The following is a 20,066-nucleotide window of genomic DNA, read 5'->3' on the forward strand; positions in this document are numbered from 1 at the left end:
GTTTTCACCAGCCAGTTACCATGAAAAAATGCTCCCAGTGTCATTTCAGCTGCTGACTGCAAACAGTTAAACCAACTAGCAGTTTGTAGGGGTTAACAGGCGATACAGAAAGTCTATGCCTTCATTTTGATTCCATGCAGCACTGACAAAAACACACATATAAGATTAGTTTACTAAGGGATCAAGTTTACAGTGCACAGGTCTTTAGTCAGAAAGGAGTCACACCAACTGATGTATATGTGCTACTTGGTATTAATCCAACTGTGTCCTCTCTTTGTGTGCTGCATCCCTAACTACAGGTTTTAAAAGGTTTCCCAGAGTGTCTCCAGGCAGATATTTGTCTCCATCTCAACAGGTCACTGCTGCAGAACTGTAAGGCTTTCAAAGGTAATGAAAATTGGATTTTTTATTAATGAAATTAGATGTCATGCATTTACAGTGTTGCAAAGTAGGTATATTTACTCAACTGCTGTACTTGAATGCAATTTTGAGGTTGTTGTACTTCACTCAATTATCTCCATTTATTGCTACTTTTTACTACTACTCCACAAGTCAAGTCAGCTTTATTTATATAGCCCATTATCACAGTTCACAAATTTGCCTCTGGGGGAAATTTGGGGCTTTACAATCTGTACAGCAGACGATGCCCTCTGTCCTAAGACCCTTGAAGCGGACAAGAAAAACAAAAAAAAAAAAATTTAAAAACCAATTAGGGAAAAAAATGGAAAAAAAACTCAGGATGAGCAACAGAGGAGGGTTCCCTCTTCCATGGTAGACAGACATGAAATAGATGTTGTGCATAAAGAATAGAACAGCATAATAAATTACAGTATGGACAATCAGGATGATAACAATATAGATACATTGTTAAACAAATGAGCAATATGATGCGGGAGGACGTTGAGCAACTTCCAGGTGCTGACAAAAAGACAGAGAGCCTCACGACATCCTGTCCACCATGAAGACCTGGAAAAAGGACAAACTACCCAACTACACAATAGGCAAAAACTACAGTCAACGTTCACACCAAGGAGAAAGGAACAAACACACAGGTGAAGAGAGAGACAAGGACACACATGCACACAAGGGAGAGAGGGGGAGACGAAAGGAAAGGCTGTAGCTCCTAGGGGATGAAGATCCTCCACAATATCTGGAATGCGGGACTAATAGCCAGGGGAGAGAGAGAGAGAGAGAATGGACAATGTTCCATCACAGATCCTGTGGGAAAAGAGGACAGGAAGGGAAAAAAGGGAAGGGAGAGAGAGAGAGAGAGGCCTACAGCTTGGAGGCTGATGTGCTTGAAGGACAACAAACAGAGGTTTAGAGAGATACAGTGGTTTTCAGAAAGTTTACAGTAATCTCGCCGCCAGGACATACATAGGCTATATTGTAAGCACTAGGGAGACCCACTGGAGGGATAATGGCAACAGATAAAAGGAATGAAGAAATCAAAGAAGAGTAATTAACTGAAAGTTAAGGGGGAAAAAAAGGTTTAAGCTTTGATTTAAAGGCCTCATCAGTGTCAGACTGTCTGCTGTCAGCAGGGAAGTTGTTCCAGAGGAAGGGGCACGGTAGGAAAAGGCCCTTCCGCTTGCTGACTTCTTTTTAACCCCGGGGACAAACAGGAGCCCTGTAGCCTGAGAGCGGAGCGCATACGATGGAATATAAGGTTTAAGGAGAACATACAGGTACAGTCCTGGTTGAAATTAATGGCACCCCTGAATTTAAGTACAGAATTTTCAGAATATATTCAGAAATAAATAAAACTTGATAACATTATGAACTGTTGAGAAAGAGATTTCAAGATCTTTGGTGGTTGCCTTCTAGTGTTTGATATTGTAATGTTTTTTAATAACAGCATTTCTGATGCTCTCAGACAGCTCTCTTGTCTTCGCCACTGTGTAAAAGAAACTGGAAACAAGCTGCCCCTTTTCATGAAGTATAACCATCATTCATTGGTTAAATTAGGTCATGTGAACGATGAAAATTAAACACAGATGAATCTTATTTGTTTTTTATTTTGTTTGAGAAAATAATTTAAATTAATCAAAAGGTGGCAATAATTGTGTCAAGCATACATTTTATGTTTGAATTTTTTATTTGACTATATGTAAGGATTTTTTTTTGTTGTTCAACAACTTTGAACATTTTATTAAATGTTCTGATTATAAAAAAATTGGTTAATTTGTAGAATGAGTTCCAACAATCAGTGAGTTTGTTATGCTTACATGGTTGAATAGCATTCTGCAACCCCTGCAAAACATAACAAGTCCATTCAGCCTTTCTTGTCTCAGTATGCTCCTCACAGTTTTCAAACACTGGCTCAATGGCAGAAAGGTCATGCATGACTCACGAAAGGCAGAAGTTCCCTAGATGACAAAGAGAGACGTTTCTCTGGACATGAAGCTCTGCCCTCCAGTGGCCATAGACACACCAGCAGCTTCTTCTCTGCTGAAGCTTGGTTCCTTCCTTTTGTTCCATTCCCAAATTCTCTCGTTTATTATAACTTGTTTGTGTGATTTTGTTTTACTATGTACTGGATGTCGACTTGAAATGTAGTGAAATATGTATTTCACTACATTTAGATAAAGAATACTTAATTTTTGAAAATATTGGAAAAAGTACAAGTAAACATACAAAGAGATTTGTAATTTGTGAATTCCCCCGCTGCCAGCCAGTAGATATGTTTATATCGGCTTTGAAAACGGATGAAAACGGTTTCCTTTAATCACAGTTATTGTGATTATAGGAGAGACAGTGATAAATCAGTATGCATATTTGTATCTATAAATAGGATTGATTCTTACAGTATCTGTTGTCCACAGCTACCTAGTATTATATGAAAAGCTTCTTCAGATCCTTAAATCCCTGCAGCCATTTGATGAATCTGCAGCCTCCAATTTGAGATTTAAGTCGCACCAGAGTGCAGTGCCAAAACCCACTGTGTTTACCTTTGTTATGTTATGTGCAAACAACACTAGGCCGCTACCAAGTAACTGCACCTACATACAGCTGTTTCAGAGCGATCAGACCAGTGTTGTTATTGGCTGAGGGTGTTTTTATTAATCAGCATACCCTCGGATTTATATTCACCTCCACCCAGCCCATTTGTGCTTTGCGCTGCTGCACATACACAAACCAAAATAGCAGGTGCACTTGGAGACGCCCACACAGTCAATGCACCCAAGCATTGCAACACGTTCTCACTCCCAACTTGACAAATATGGAAACTTGGCCCTTTAGCGTCATTTATCAACGTGCAGGGTACATTACAGCATGAATGAAGTGCTGCATTTATTAACAGCAGCAGAGTTGCCAGGAGGTGGTTGGGGTGGATGGCAAGTGTAGAAAGTGCACAACTGTCACACCAGAGACTGGTTAGGTTTAGGCAACAAAAGCACTTTCTTCAAAATCAAGAAAGATCATGGCTTTGATTAAATGTAAATAAACACATTGTGTCTGAAGTTGCTGTGAAAATTTTTTCTGTATGAAACCAGGCCGCAAACCTTTCCCCAACCTTAACCAAATTATGTGAATGCCTAAACAGAACCATAAAAAAGTCTAATAATGCTGTAGTCACTATGAGTGGATATTTGTACTCCAAGATTAGATATTTTGGTTGAAAACAAATACGTTGTCTGTGAACATTTTCCTGATATGTTCAGTATCAACATATTTGTGACATGCTGAATACATAAATTAACAACATTTCTTCATTAGCATTATAAAAAAACGTAATCCGATCGCAATTATGTTTAACGTATTTGCTGTTGCAGTTCAGTCTTAGAGAAACATAATATTTAGGAGACACGTCTCCTATTGGACTACCGTGCACATTAAAAAAATTACACCAAAGGGGGACCCAGTTTGTTAAAAAGTGACGCCAAGGGGTCCTGACCAAGCGTCCCTACGTGATGACTTGGGAGTGACACTGTGTTGGCCCAAGGCTTATCTTACATTGGTCCTTGTTATTGCTTTATTAAAATAGGGCCCTTAATGTGATGTGATGACGGCAGAGTCTTTAATGAGTTTGATTAATAGGTCTTCCTACCAAAGTTCACATGTAATGGAATGTAATCTTTTGTTTTGCAGAAACCTCAATAGGCCCATTGATGTTGCATTTGTTGTTCCCCATCGTCGCATGTAGGATTCTTTCCTTTTAGTTTATTAAATACCTGTAGCTATCACATATGTGCCTTTTCTAACTGAAAGATGTGCTGTGTGTAATTTATATGCCTGTGGCACTGCAACGGTAACTTCATTAATTATCCATGATCCCTAATTATCCCAAAATGGTGACAGGATTGGTCAGGATCTGATGGTAATTGTGTTTTTCTACACGTCAGAGAGGAAATGTGCTCTACGCAGATTCAAAGTTTAAAATCCAGTGCTGATGTTAGAGCTCTGACCTATTGTGATCTGCACAAGATACACAGAGAGGATATGCTGGAGGTAAAATACTGTATGTATATGTGCATATAAACACCAAGCACATTTTTGAGCACACCATACTAATACAGGGTAGGACCTCCCTTTGCTCTTTGAGACTCTGGTTCATGTTGACATGACTGCATCACATCATTTCTGCAGATTTGTCAGCTACTCATTCATGCTGCCAATCTCCTGTTCTACCACATCCCAAAGGTGTTCTAGTGGATTCAGATCTAGGAACTGGGGAGACCACTGAAGTACAATGAACTCATTGTCATGTTCATGTGCAGACTAAGCTCAGGTCAGGTGGTACACACTAGAGGGTGGGCAGTGTCATTTGGACCTCACAGTTGGTCTGCAAAATCAAAATAAATGTGGTCCAGGTCCGTGGGAACGACTGTAAAATAATCAGCATCTGTTTCACATCTGGACTGGGACTGGGCCAGATGCAAAAAAAAAAAAACAGATCTGCACTGGTATTGGCCTTTTGTGCCAAAGGACACTGGCCGTTTTACAGCTGCATTCTTCCAAAATAATTTGATTTAGTATTGACTCATAATGTGTAAACAAAAGTGCTACACATCATTTGTGTAATTTTTCTACACATTCTTTATAAGTGTGGCATTTACTTTTTTTTGACAGATTGGCAAATCATTACACGTTGACAGAAATTTTAGTGCCATGTAAATCATAAAATAAACTAATAAAAAACCTTTTAATTTCCTGCCACGGACTTCATATTTGAGGGTGTTGTATTATCGTGTTTTGAGACTTAATGCTTCATGGAACTGAACTTTTTGCCACTGAAAAATGACATGGCTTCTCTTCTCCAGCTCTGATTAAAGGGTCAGTATACCCAAATTACGAAAAAGGCTTATTTTCTAAATAGTCTCTAGTGGCATCTCTCAATGCAGATAGTTTTGAATTTATTCAACCAAGTTTTTGTGATATCTGTCTCCGAGAAGTCTGTCTGCACCTTTGATACAAGTGAATGAAATTCAATTCGTGGTGCTCATAACATTAAAAAAGCACTTCAAAAATTAAATAGCAGCAACGTTTTCAAGGAGCAGTGCCTAATACAGAGGGGGCAAATGGATATTCCACAGAATTAACTGTGTACAATTTCAAGATAAGTATTTAGTAATAGTCCCTATGAAGACTGTCTAAAATGATGTCTATGGAAATGACATTCACCTCACCATTGTATTGGGGTGTAGACAGAAATCTCCAATATCTTTCTACTGAAATCTCAAATCCTGGATAAATAAAACCAAAACTTGCATTAAGGCTGTAGCATTTTTAGCAGAGGTGTCTGCCCCTTGCCTAGCACAAGCTTAGTTCCACCGGAAATATGGTATTGTACCTCCATTAAGATTATACATCATTTAACACAAAACCTGGATAAATAAAATAAGAACTTGCATAAACCCTGCTGCTCACCCTACGATGTTACATGGCTAAAACTTGGATTAAAACACTGTGATAGTGTAGTAATGTGTCTTAAGTAGTGATTACTTAAGTATGATTACTGGGAGGCCGACCCCAAGAATCTGTAATGCCAGCAAAACAAGTTCAAACTGGTTCTGTTGGTGAAGGGTTGGTCATTGATTATTGATTTAAGTCTATTTATGTGGCTTAAATAAGCATGAATACAAGGATTAATAATTTATTTGAATAAATTTTCATTTGTAGATGTTATGAACACTACCAGTGAAGGGCGTTTTTACTAAGCATCTTTGGTCTGTGTCTCAAAATTTAATAACATATAACCAAATTGTTTTTATGTATTTATAACCACAAATATTCTTTCTAATATGTACAAAAATTGAATGAAGAAGGATTTGAAGCTGCTGTTATTTGACCATGTCTTGGTCCACATACTGTTTACTGTATATATAGTATAAAATAGTAGAAACCTAGTTAAAGAAAAGAAATAACTGGTTCTTATAGGATTTGACCAACATTTTGTAATTGTTATGGTGTCTAGGATCCACTAAGGGCTGTCTGAGGGCCCTAGCCATGAGGTTTAAGACCACCCACGCTCCTCCTGGTGACACCCTAGTCCATGCTGGAGACCTGATATCAGATCTGTACTTCATCTCCAGAGGATCCATAGAGATCCTCAAAGGAGAGGTGGTGGTAGCTATACTGGGTAGGTGCTTGTATGAGCCTCAGGCATATGCTATCAGCTCCATCTAGTGACCCAAGTAAGACTCGAGTAGAGTCAGTAATGTCTCCTATATAAATAAAAGAACACATCAAGATTACTACGTTCATGTCAATAATATATTTTCTTCTCCTGCAGGTAAGAATGATATCTTTGGGGAGCCCATCAATCTGTATGTTCTGCCAGGAAAATCCAGTGCTGATGTTAGAGCTCTGACCTATTGTGATCTGCACAAGATACACAGAGAGGATATGCTGGAGGTAAAATACTGTGTATATGTGTATATAAACACCAAGCACATTATTAGGCACACTATACTAATACTGGGTAGGGCCTCCCTTTGCTCTTTGAGACTCTGGTCCATGTTGACATGACTGCATCACATCATTTCTGCAGATTTGTCAGCTGCTCATTAATGCTGCCAATCACTTGCTCTGCCACCCAAAGGTGTTCTAGTGGATCCAGATCTGGTGACAGTGGAGGCCACTGAAGTACAATGAACTCATTGTCATGTTCATGAAACCAGTTTGAGACAACTTTTACTTTGTAACATGGAGCATTATCCTGCTGTTGGTAGCCATTAGAAGAAGGTAAATTGTGGCTATAAAGGGACGCACATGGTCAGCAACAATACTCAGATTGGCTGTGGCACTGAATTGATGATTGATATTAGAGGGCCCAAGGTGTGTCAAGAAAACTTTCCCCACACCATTATACCACCACCACCACCAGCCTGGACTGTTGACACAAGGCAGGTTGGGTCCATGGAGTCATGCTGGTGATGCCAAATTCTGACCATCAGCAGGAATCCAAATTCATCAGACCACACTGCGTTTTTCCAGGCTTCAGCTGCCCAGTTTTGGTGAGCCATGAGTGGGACCTGACGTGGTCTTCTGCTGCTGTAGCCCTTCCACCTCAAGGTTGCACATGTTGTGTATTTGAGATGCTTTTCTGCTCATCACAGTTGTAAAGAGTGGTTATCTGAGTTACCGTAGCCTTTCTGTCAGCTCCAGCCAGTCTGGACATTCTCCCCTTTCTGACCTCTCTCATCAATGAGGCGTTTCCGTCCACAGAACTGCTGTTCACTGGATGTTTTCTGTTTTTCCACACCACTCTGAGTGAACTTCTAGAGACTGTTGTGTGTGAAAATCCCAGGAGATCAGTAGTGTCAGAAATACTTAGACCAGCCCGTCTCGCACCAACAATCATGCCATGTGCTATGTCAAAGTCACTGAGATCACATTTTTCTGATGTTTGATATGAACATTAACTGAAGCTCCTGACCTGAATCTGCATGATTTTATACACTGAACTGCTGCCACATGATTGGCTGATTGAATCTTTGTGTTTTCAGGTTCTGGATATGTATCCTGAATTTTGTGAATATTTCTGGTCCAACTTGGAGATCACCTTCAATCTCAGAGATGTATGTTACTCATATTACTGCTACCCAATAATTATACCAGGTGGATTTTATGACATGTCAATACTGCATTGGAGATATCTTGAATTAGAATTTTGAGCAGTCATAATGTAAATGTAAATGTCTGAAATAATGTAAAGTCAAAAGTAATTTCAACCTTATTGTCAGGATTTAATTAAAGATATCTTATATTAAAACATATAACAATTTAAAATATCATTGATGACATAGTCTTTATGCCTTTAATGATCTCGGTTATGCTAGAAAGGGATGGTACTTACAATTTGTTGTCCTACAGCATCAGACGGTTAAAAGTGTTTACAGCTGATAAAAATGAGAGAGATGGGGGGGCTATTACACTGTCCAACAAGTTCTGATGGCGTGTACTGGTGCCTTTTGTTTTTATATACATTTAGAATTTGGCCTTAATGGAACTCAATGGAAATATCAGAAATGCTTTGTCACACTGTGCAGTCTTCGTGGACCACTATCTTAAATTGGATCATTTCACAAACAAATGTTGAATGAAATGTTACTGTATCAATATTTAATGATACCACTTCTCTTTACCTTTGCATATTGTTCCCTCTCACTCTCTGTCTGCAGGTGAATAATGAAGCTGTAGGTCTTCTGAGTGAAGAAGACTCTGATTGTGAGGGATTCAGCAGACCTCAGAGGAAGCACAAATGCTCTTCCACTCACACAGGTAGTACTTCACCAGCACAAACAGCTTATAAGGACAGATAGCACCTATAGAGATGCACTGCAGTCAAGGTGGATTGGGACCACAGAGTTGATTTGCCACTCACACCCCCTTACATCAGGGAAGAGAAACTGGCTCCAATTTTATTTCAGTCTGGGCCAAGAAGTCTACAGTTTCTTTACAGAGCAGTGGAGGCACACTGATGTGATTTGGGTTAAAACTAAAGAAACAAAATAAGTTCAGAGGCTTAAAACGTTAATGGAATTGAATACCCAGAAATCTTGTTTACAATAGGCTGATGATGAGGTCAATTCTGGTTATTGGCCCACTAAAGAAAATTCTTTTTGCTCTAAAGCAGCATACCTTACAAAAAAAGTGATGTACATTTCACGTGTATCTAACATGATATACAGATTTTAAATGCCTAAATCAATCACAGTGAAATACAGTTACATAAAAATTAAAGTGAAATACAGTATGCATTATTATTTATATTTACTTTTTATGTATACATTTACTATGTCATAAAAATATTTTAAATTATTATTATTTAGCCTTTTGTTTTTAATAACTGAATAAATAGTTATCCATTGTGACAGGAACTTTCCATTCCACATTAAAGAATCTATTCACACCAGAGAAAACAAACTGAAGATGTGTATTGCATTTCTGTGTTGCTGTGTTACAGAGGGCAGTATAGACCTCCCTGCTGCCTGCTTAGCTTTCATGAGAAGGTGCAGGGCTGCTCTAGGCATTTCTCAGTCTGTGTTATCAACCCACATCATCGGTCACAGCCCAATTACTGAACCAATTCAAAGTCCACATCTAGACAAATACAAATGAAATGACCCATAGTGTTCTTGCTCCACCTGTTTTATTGATGATACTTTAATAGCTGAATTATGTGGGTAGGTAAGTATACCAGAATTGGCTCTGATGCCTCCATAGCCTTTGATAAAAAATTCCTTTTGGAGATGAAATGGGATATCAGACTTGAAATATTTGTTGCTGCCATATTAGTTTGTCTAAAATTAAAATTAAGCTTCGTTTTTTATGGACAGTTTGACAACAGTCCTGAAAAATGTCTGCCATGTTTCCGTGGGCTTCCTCACATTTCTGTTTGTCCGGGCTCATAGAGCATGCATGTTAGAATCCTTCTCCAGTTGAGCTGGCTGAGAGCATGCATGTCTGAAGACTTCCGTTGTCCGAGCTGGCTCCCTTCATATTAGCCTCACACGCGAATGGCATTAAATAAAATAATAATACGGATCTTCAAGACTTTCCAAATGTTACTAGACCGAACGGATCAAATTCCGATAATAAAAAGAGTCCTTTCTTGTCCTTTCCACTACACCAAAATTTCTTCACAGTCCAGCACTGTTGCTGGGAGCTTGGCTGACACAAGTTGTTGGCAGCCATCACGGACAGCTTTTCACATTTAAAACAGTTTCCTGTGGGCCAGCTGGCTCTAGAGACACGACTATCTACTGTACATTTAGTTACATTTGTGGTCAACTTTTTGCTATTTTAAGAGATGTATTGAGCTGCTGGAAGCTGTACAGACAGACACTGTGAGGAATCTTCTGGCCTGAGTTCTCGGTAAGTGTTGACACCTAAGCTACTTAGTGTTAGCTAGCTAGTGTTATCTTAAAGTACACAGCTGGTTAAATGGAGGCAGTTAAGCTAATGCTAAGAGATTCGGAGCATCAGTACTGGACTGATGCATGTCGCAGTGCATAACATTACTACTATTAATGAAAACAGAAAGTCAGAGGGGCACCTTCTAACCAGTTTAAAAAATTACAGAACAAAATGACACTTACAGTAGACCTCTCCATACAGTTACTTTTTGAGATTTAGCACTTTACAAGTTAGCACTTTTCTGAAATTTGACTGTGTATTTAGTGGTATTCTGGTAAAAAAATAAATAAATAAATACTTAGCATTCAGATGGACAGAGACGAATTGGATTATGGTGTAGAGTGAATCTAGCATATACCCACCTGTATGCATGTCAATACAAAGTAAACCCAGTCAGCAGCTTTATTGACATTGACTTTTTATAACTTCTCTTGTAAATTAGCCCATCCCTGTCCAAACAAAAGATGTAAAATATTTTAAAAATGTAATGTGAAAAATAATTTAGAGTGTGATTTCATAAAACATGGTCTTTCAGTCAACAGGGTTCAAAATCTGGATGATGGAAAAGTTGTTGGTGACCATCAAGTTCAGCATCAGTGTGGATGCCAGCCTCCATTGGTTTAGATGTCTTGAAATAAATTCTCTCCTTCTTGCTTAGCATAAACAACAACCTGGGCCACCTGAAAAATGTAAAGCTTGTTGCATAAAATGAAGCAGGAGAGCTGCAGGGCCTTCCCCAGCTGTTTCCTCACCATACAGAGTAGATTGACCAAACATGGAAGTGGGTGAACAGTGTGATGGCTAACTGTGTTTGTGTTGATGGCAATATTATACATCGCTCTAATATAATGCCTGGCATTGAAAACGTATTTTCCAACAAAACAGCTCGTTTTCAATGATATTTTTTAGTGCCTAAAATCTTAATTCTAATACGGATGATACTTGCTTTAGATTTAAAAAACAAAAAATAGTTAGCTAAAATTAGGCCCAATTTTCATACCCTTTGTAGTGTTTTTTTTTTTCCTTTGCATTATTTTAAAATGTATCTCACAACATCAACAGCCATGCATTGTTCAGTGTTATGACCACTCCTCTCCCTTTGTCAATACACCCAAAGATGGTTTCCATTCCTCAGTTTTGGCAAAAGTTTCAAAAGCATAGTGTGTGGCTTGGGGGATACCGCCGTAATTTTTTATTTCTCCTCTCCTAATGCTGGTGTGACTTTGCGTGGCCTTTGAAACCCTACATCAGAATCCTTCAGTTTGACATAACTCAGTGAGTACAGTTTTGGGTGAACATGCTTTTTGGGAATCTTACCATGCTTCATGCTGAACATTTTACATCAGTAACAATTTACTGATTATAAACTAATGCTATCTAAGAGACTGTAACATACCAACTCTCTGCAACAGAGTTTGACGGGATTGTGTCGAGGCACAGATCTGAGGAAGGCTACAAAAAAAAACTTGCTGCGTTGAATGCGCCCAAGAGCACAGTCGCCTCCATAATCCTTCAATGGTAGAAGTCTGAAACAACCAGGACTTCTCTTAGAACTGGCTGTCTGACCAAACTGAGCAATTGAAGGTGAAGGGCCTTGGTAAGAGAGGTGATCAAGAACCCAATGGACACTCTGGATGATCCCCAGAGAGCCTATGTGGAGATGGGAGAAGCTTCCAGAAGGACCACAATCACTACAATACTCCACTAATCTAGGCTTTATGACAGAATGCTTCTTTCCAGTGAAAGCCACATGAAAGCACCCTTTGGAGTTAGCAAAAAAGCACCTATCTTCTCTAGTCTGATGAATCCAAGATGAACTGTTTGGCCTCAATTCTAAGCGTCATGTCTGGAGGTAACACAGCTGATCACCCTTACCACCTGCCCAATACCATCCCAACTATGAAGCATGTTAGTGGCAGCATTATGCTGTAGGGTTTTTGTTTTTTTTTTCTTTTTTTCTCAGTGGAAGGGATGGGGAGACTGGTCAGGGTTCAGGAAAAACTGAATGGGGCAAAGTACAGAGATATCCTTAATGAAAACCTGGTCCAGATTGCTCAGGACCTCAGACTCGGTTGAAGGTTCATCTACCAACAAAACAATGACCATACAGCCGAGACAACGCAGAAGGGGCTTAGGGACAATTCTGTGAATGTCCTTGCGTGGCCAGCCAGAGCCCTGACTTGAACCCAATCAAACATCTATGGAGAAACCTGAAAATGGCTGTCCACCAACGGGCCCATATTTGCAGAGACGAATGGCAGAACATCCCCAAATCCAGGTGTGCCAAGCTTGTCACATCATAGCCAAGAAGACTCAAGGCTGTAATCGCTGCCAACTGCTTCAACTTGCTTCAACTAAGTAAAGGGTCTGAATACTTATGTCAATGTGATATTTCAGTTTTTCATTTTTAATAAATTTGCAAAAAAAATCTAAAATTCCAATTGATATGTCATTATGGTATAGAGAGTAGATTGGTGAAGGAAAAAATTAATTTAAAAAATTTTAGCATAAGGCTGCAACATAACAAAATTTGAAAAAAGTGAAGAGGTCTGAATACTTTCTGAATGCACTGTAGGTCAAATGTCACAAAGGTGACAAAATTCAACCCTCCTGGGGGTTAAGAGGCTTGAGAAAACAAAAAATAAAATATTTTTTTAGCTGAATGTGGGTTATGTGGGTTATTTTTCCCTGTTTTACCTTAAAGAAGTATTGTAAATGCACCAAAATGAATTTCCAAGAGGGCCCTTACAGACACTAGCATGATGCCAGGGTGTTGACAGGGGTAGCTCACTCCTGAATTCAACAAGGTCTTTGAGTAGGGTTTATAGGGTCATTGAGATCAGAGGTGTGGTAGTTTAACAGAGAGAGTGATTCCTTATTCATTAATTACATTCATACTTTTCTCAAGGGTAATCGGGAAGCTTCTGGATACCCCTCTGAAGCAGTAGATCAAGAAAGCAGAGAAAAGTGTATCACAGGTAGAATTAAATCAAACCCTGCCAAAGACAAATGGCTAAACTGCGTCTCAACAGCTTTTGGAGAAAGCTTGCGCAGAGAAGAATTTTAACCCAAACTGAAGTAGTCAGTGAGCTTTAAGATTTTTTCTGGTACATGTTAAGTGGAGTTAAGTGATTGTTGTATCATTCCCCCTGACAAAGCGAATAATGTACTCATAGCGGCCTTCACCACCGCCTACAAGCGTCTCAAGTTGTACTGTTTTATGGAACAATTACAAGACAGGATTTTCTTATATGATACCAACAGTTTGATGTATGTCACAAAAGAGATTGAGTTTTTCCCAAAAGTTATACCAAATACTAAAAACCAACCAGGTAGTGCTACACATGAAGGGGATAATGCAGACCCATGAATGCTGTCAACAGACTGACTTTAATAGCATCAAAGAGCTCTGAGAGGTGTACACTGAAAATTCTGATTACAGCATCATTGTAGGCCCTCAGCACAACATTGTGTGTGATAAAAAGGGGTTTTATCTTACAAACTTGTCTGTTCAAAAATAGTTCAGAGTGGTATATGAGAAGGGACATATCTTATCAAACTTTGCCTTTTGGTTATTAAAAAATAAAGTCACACTTTGGTTTTATGGAAGGAAATTATTTTGATCCTAAACTGTGGGTGACTTTTTCCTATCTGATTTTTTGGACCCAACGGTTGTGGAAAAACCTATTTTGGAAAAAATGTTTTGCAAAACTGTGAGGATGTGTTTAGTACCTGATAACAATGTGTGGACTTATACTTCATTTCAACCCATGTATGTTGAATTGCAAAAAATGAATAAAAAGATAAAGTTTTTTCTCGGACTACCTGATTCTTCGAAGATGAAAACCATTTTCCTCCTAATCAAAGCGCTTGATTATTTTCTGATTATCCTGAAGTTGTGAGAATCATTGCACAGTATCGTCGTTCCAAAAATCTTATAAGCATCATGTTTTTGGCACGATATATTTTTCACCAAGGTAAATATAGTACCATTGTGAGCTTAAACAGTAATTATGTCACCCTGTTTAAAAATCCATGTGAAAAGTTACAGATGTTTCCTAGACAGATAGTCTTTTTTATGGAAAGTTATGTTGATGCTACTAGAAACACTTAAAGCTATTTCATGATAGACTTGACTCCAACCCGTCTATAACAGTTCAGACTAAGAACAGGACTATTACCTGTTTCTTTGCCTAAGATAAAATAAGATGCCTAAACATTTGAAAAGAAACTTGCTGTTGCCTAGAGTGCTTCTTTCTAGCTCTCTGCATGAGTGAAAGGCTATATTAGCTGTTCTACCGATCTCTTTCATGCTGAATGCTAGATCGCCATTAAACTTATGAAAGTAGAAACATCGCCATTTCTACCAACCAATAAAAACATCTTAAACAATAGAAGAAACACATCAGAATGAAGGCTGACAAAAATAATAGCCTAAGTGAGAAGTGGAAGGTCATATCCCAAACTGGGGGTTTAATACCTCTACTACTTGCTGCCCTGCCACTTGTGGGTAAACTCGTCAAAAGACTCATTCTGAGTATGTTTTTATAACTTTATATTACTATATCACTACTATAAAATTTTTCTATAAATAAAATGGCTGCGCAGAAAATGTATCTGATCTCTCCTGAGCAATCGTCTACAAGAAATGCATAATATTTCTGAAAATATCAGACAATAGGGAAAAAATTAGTTTGATGATAAAATGAGAGAGATTCTAAATGCAAAAGGATTATTACCCGATGAGAAAAATAAAAAATACAATATACTCGTACAAAGAACCTTCTGAATTAAGAGGAGGCTGACAGTAAGGAAATCACCCTTACTCTTCCTAAAGAATCTGAAGTCGGAGATGAAGAAAGAAGAAAATGCTCTTTTCAAAGATGTACTCAGGGACATTAATCCTTGTTTTCAAAAGAATACAAACTTTATTTTGTGTTAAATATTGAGCTCAAAAGGCCAAGTGGAAGGAACAATAACGGTGAATTTATCTTTCAATCAAAGGATCGACATTTTCAATTTAATGAAACATGTATCAACCTCCCATATAATATCGCAGAGTTGCAGACCAGTAGGTTGGGATATGTTATTTGAAAGCATGGCCTGAACTGATCATACCTCTTTCAACCATGCCTAATCATCAAGTACGTCAGCAAATTCTAACCCTCAAAGAAGACAATGAAACCTCTCTGAGTAAGAGGCGCGGAGATGAATCAGATCACAGCCTGACTGGACTTAGATACCGGGGGCAAAAGATGAAAGAGAAAAAGAAGAAGAATATAGCTCTTTCCCCTCAATGGTTTCAACATTAATAAATATTCACATCTTTTCTGAGGAATAAAGATGATGTTTTATTTACAGTCGGAGTTTAGATTAAAAACAAATAAGGTGTATCCGTGCTGAAAATCCACACGTCGATACAGAGAGGTAAATCTGTAAGATGTCCCCCTGTAGTTGTAAACATATTGTAAAACTCCCTGACTCACTGGTGATCGTTAAAATTGCAGTTGGAAAGCTTTGGCAGGAACCTGTCTGCTGTCCTGACACAAGGCTAAGTATTTTACGTTGTTGAGGATGAAACTGAATGGTGACAATCACTTCTTCCCTTGAAGGCTTCATGGTTTACCATCACTAGTACTATATATTTGGGCATGGTCCCCAGATATAAGGGACGTGGGCTAGAAGGCATTGTTTGAGCTTGTCAGTTTAATTCTCAAATCCAGAGAGTTCAAAAGAAGTCTCTCATAGAAAAATATGTCAGAGTGGAGAGGGCCCAACAGCTGAAACTCTCTCGACTTGGTGCTCAGCCGACTTCTTTGTACTAACCCTCTATAAGGCCCGTTATTAATCACCACAGGTATAGAACTGACTATTTAACATATCTTCAGGAAAGTTTGACAGGGTCTCAATCATAGCTCTGTACGGATAAATGGCGTTGGCTTGAGATATCAGTCTATTCCCCAGAATAATCTCGCATTAGCTCCAAATGGTATTCAGAGGATAACTGATGACACCCACAGGGGCATCCTGAGCCATGTTCATACCATCAGCATTGGTAATTTTCAGACAAAGATGTAGCAAGGTGTTGTTCAAATCTAAATACTTTTCTCCATCTCCAGGAATAAAAAATTCAATTTGGCCTTTGTCTGTAATGACTGATATATACACTATATATAGTGTTTTTCTTTTGAAGACAGTGTCATCTGCACTGAGAATAAATCCAGTTCTGTCATGGTGCATTTGGCCAATTAATCACGTAAAAGAGAAATGTTTTTCTCATTCTCTTCCCTAAAATATATATCACTGGACCTCCTAGCAGACTTCCTTCCTTTAGGCTTGCTTTTTTCAACTGACTTTCTCTTTTTGGAGTCTCTGCATTATTTACAACCAGTAACATGCTGTCCAGGCAGTTCTCTTTGTGCTAAAACTTATTATTATTGCACAGACCTTCAGCGCATATTCTAGAGTCTACCACCCACATCTTACAGTGTACATATTGAAAATATGAATCTAATACATTTTTTAATCTTGAATTTATATCTTGAATCTAATAATTAATTTTGTAATGCATTTAATTCATTTAGGGATGCATAATGATTTGCTTAGAACTTAGAAAGACAAAGTTTAGGACAAAGTTTAGGACTTGGACTTGATGTTTTCTTTGACCAAGCGTAGCTGTTAAATGTGTATTTTGTGCTGCTTACACAAGGGCCTACCCCTTATATGAAAGATAGAAATTTGTCCCTCCGAATATTTGTATTTACCAGTCATCAAATGCCTCCAAAAGCTAAAAGTAAGCTACTTTTCTTCCCTCAATATTCAATGCTAAAGCGACTCCAGAACACATTGAATGGTCACTGAACTACTTCTGCTTCATATCGGTGTTATTGTCATCCGGTGAACTTAATAGCTGTGCACGGCTCACAAGCACTTTTTTGGTTACTACACAGGTGAGACGCAGTGTGTTTAAATTGCAGCATATCTGATACATGTTCATTATAAAGCAGTGTGTTACTGTTGATAATGTTGTTGATGAGTACTTCTGGTTGGATTTCTTATTCATATAATCCTCCAGCCTTTTTTTTTTTTTTTTTTTTAACTGGGTCTGTAGTTGATTTGTCACTAAACTGTGAACTGACCAACGTGTCACTGTGCTGTTGGTCAAAACGTATACATTCTCACAGGTGGCAGCTGTGTGAATTGGAACGTGCATTGTCTGTGACACATTGTCCTTACCAGCTTGTGTCCTGTGTGTTCTGTGTTTTACTGAACATCCAACATGTGGTTGGACACAGTATTGCATAGTCATGCAATATCATCAGGGAGGCATCTGATCAGTCCCACATTCATTCTGCAATGTGGCAACAACCTGAAACATACAGCCGAAGTCAAAAATTGGCCCCAACAGAGCCCTGATCTCAACATCGTGGTTTCAGTCTGGGATTACATGAAGAGACAGAAGACACTGAGACACCCTAAATCCACAGAGGAACTGTAGAAAGTTCTCCAAGATGGCTGGAACAACTTACTTGCCATGTACTTTGAAAAGTTGTGTACCTGTGTGAAAAAAAACTATATGAAAAAAGTGAATCTAGGAGAGTTAATGCTGTTCTAAAGGCACAGGGTGTTCACAGCAGTTGCCCCCCCCACCAGAAGGTTTCACCTTTGGCGCAGTACTCAATTTCTCTAAATTTAATTGATTTCTTCAGGTTGCAACCTCACAGTGATTGTGTGTATATGCCAGGTGACACCATCTCAGCAAAGAGACAGAAAGCTGCCAACAGATGTAGAAGAAGACACAGTAACTTGGAGAGGCATGACAGCCACAACAAAGATCATCATAAACATACACTGTAAGACTTGGTATTTTGTTCACCTCCAATAAAACATACATTAATCAGTTCTTGTGCTATAATATCCCCCTTTACAAAACACAACTCTGAACTAACTGCTTCTTTAGATATGGCCCTGTGTTCTCCAGTGAGGATGAAGGGGAGGATTCAGAGGTGACCAGCCCTGCTCAGACTTCCATAATTCACACTGCCGCGACAAACAGTACCAGGTGTTCCAAGACTGGCAGGAAAGAGAGGACCTGTAACCTTGTCACAGGCAGGTGTAAAGATGCATTCCAGGCACATGAGATAAATGAGATCAAAAAAGCTGTGTATAGTGTTGACAGCTCCACATGGCTCTGTGTATCTCACTGTGTATCTGTGTATGGACCTGATGCATTCTCAGGAGTGTCCAACATCTTTACATTCTGGGGCTCAGAGAGTCGAGAGGAACACACATACCAGGAGGTTCCCTGCTCCCACAGTCTCCCCTCACCACATCCTCAGCCTCCCTCTGACCAGCTCCCTTGCCTACCTTCCTCCTCCCACTGTCCCTCCAGCCCTCCTCCTCTCCCTGCCCCTCTTCCTCCTACTACCGTCATCTCTCGGAGGCAGGAGTTGGAGTTAGAGAACAGGCTGGAGGCACTGCAGCAACAGATAACCAGGTGGGTCATAGGGCTTTATCACACTCTTTATCAGTAATGGAGATTACTTTAAATGTATGATAGATTTCAAGTCAAATACCACAATACCAGAAAAATAGTTCAAACAGCTTAAACTCTGAATACAAAGGTTGGGTGCACTTTTGATAATTCAGTTGTGTGCAAAAAAGTTGTAAGCAAAATTGAAAAAAGGACCGGAGAGTAGTAATAGTAGTTCACCTTTACTTGTACATGTGCATGTGCAGGAAAGCCACATATCACACAAACACACAGCAAAAAAGATATGTTATATGTGACATAGTGTGGGTGCATAAGTTAGATGGATCATGTGTAAGGATATGTTACTTCATTTGGATATCCTATCTCAGAGAAAACCTACCCCTATAAGATCACACCACAAGAGAAGCCTTTTACTTTACTTTACTTTACTGGAATCATCGTGGTGTTGATATATGGTGTGCATTTAACTGTTATTGTAGCTAATACTTTAGAAAATGTGGTAAACTAGCATAAAACAAAGACCAATACGCTTTTTTTTCATAGCATGATTGAGGAATATCTTATTAGGGACTCCCATTAATCAAGAACAAAACAGTGATTGATGGGCCGCAAGTAGAGAGAGGTAGAAAAGAAGTTCACCAGACATCCTAAACCACTAAAACAAGACAACAAAGAGAGTTTTTCATTTATTGGACTTGACTTGGTCTCGAACATGGATTAGAACATGGATGTGTGAATGACTGAGGACTGAGGTGTGAACCGCAAGGCTGTTTGTGGTTCACACCTCAGTGAAAAATTCCTCCTTGGGGGCTACTGTATTAATGCCAATATTTACTATAAGGAAGCTTACTAATGTGGCAAGATTTTTCAAAACATTTTAAATCAGTAAAATTATAACTTTTAGATAAACATTAAGTGAATTTTTATATTAATATAAAATCAATAATAAATCAGACTGAATCAAATAATAATCATTAAAATTTTATTATTATATAGTATTATTAAAAAATTATCTGTTGTTTTTGTATCAGATCATGTACCATGAATCTATACTCACATTCTGAGGATGGCTACAAACTATGGTCCAAATTCGCAGTGCAACCCCCTACAAAATTTTTTACGACCCACCAAGTAAAACTCTGTAAAATTGTACTAGAGCTGTAATTTTTTTGTTTTCGTTTATTCCAATTTAATTTGTTTTTAGCCA

At 38.7% G+C, this 20,066-nt stretch overlaps 1 protein-coding gene across 1 annotated transcript in view; it reads left to right on the plus strand.

Moving 5' to 3' along the window:
• LOC120798915 (potassium voltage-gated channel subfamily H member 6-like) overlaps positions 1-20,066 on the plus strand; it is a 95,675-nt gene that overhangs the window by 72,113 nt on the left and 3,496 nt on the right. The window contains exons 14-21 of the mRNA XM_040143707.1: positions 300-387; positions 6,419-6,583; positions 6,737-6,858; positions 7,953-8,024; positions 8,628-8,727; positions 18,110-18,218; positions 18,326-18,474; positions 18,604-18,862. Of these exons, the coding sequence (XP_039999641.1) occupies positions 300-387; positions 6,419-6,583; positions 6,737-6,858; positions 7,953-8,024; positions 8,628-8,727; positions 18,110-18,218; positions 18,326-18,474; positions 18,604-18,862 (1,064 nt within the window). The remainder of the gene's footprint in view (positions 1-299; positions 388-6,418; positions 6,584-6,736; positions 6,859-7,952; positions 8,025-8,627; positions 8,728-18,109; positions 18,219-18,325; positions 18,475-18,603; positions 18,863-20,066) is intronic.

Source organism: Xiphias gladius, chromosome 14 (genome assembly GCF_016859285.1).
Source record: "Xiphias gladius isolate SHS-SW01 ecotype Sanya breed wild chromosome 14, ASM1685928v1, whole genome shotgun sequence".
Lineage (NCBI taxonomy): Eukaryota > Metazoa > Chordata > Actinopteri > Istiophoriformes > Xiphiidae > Xiphias > Xiphias gladius.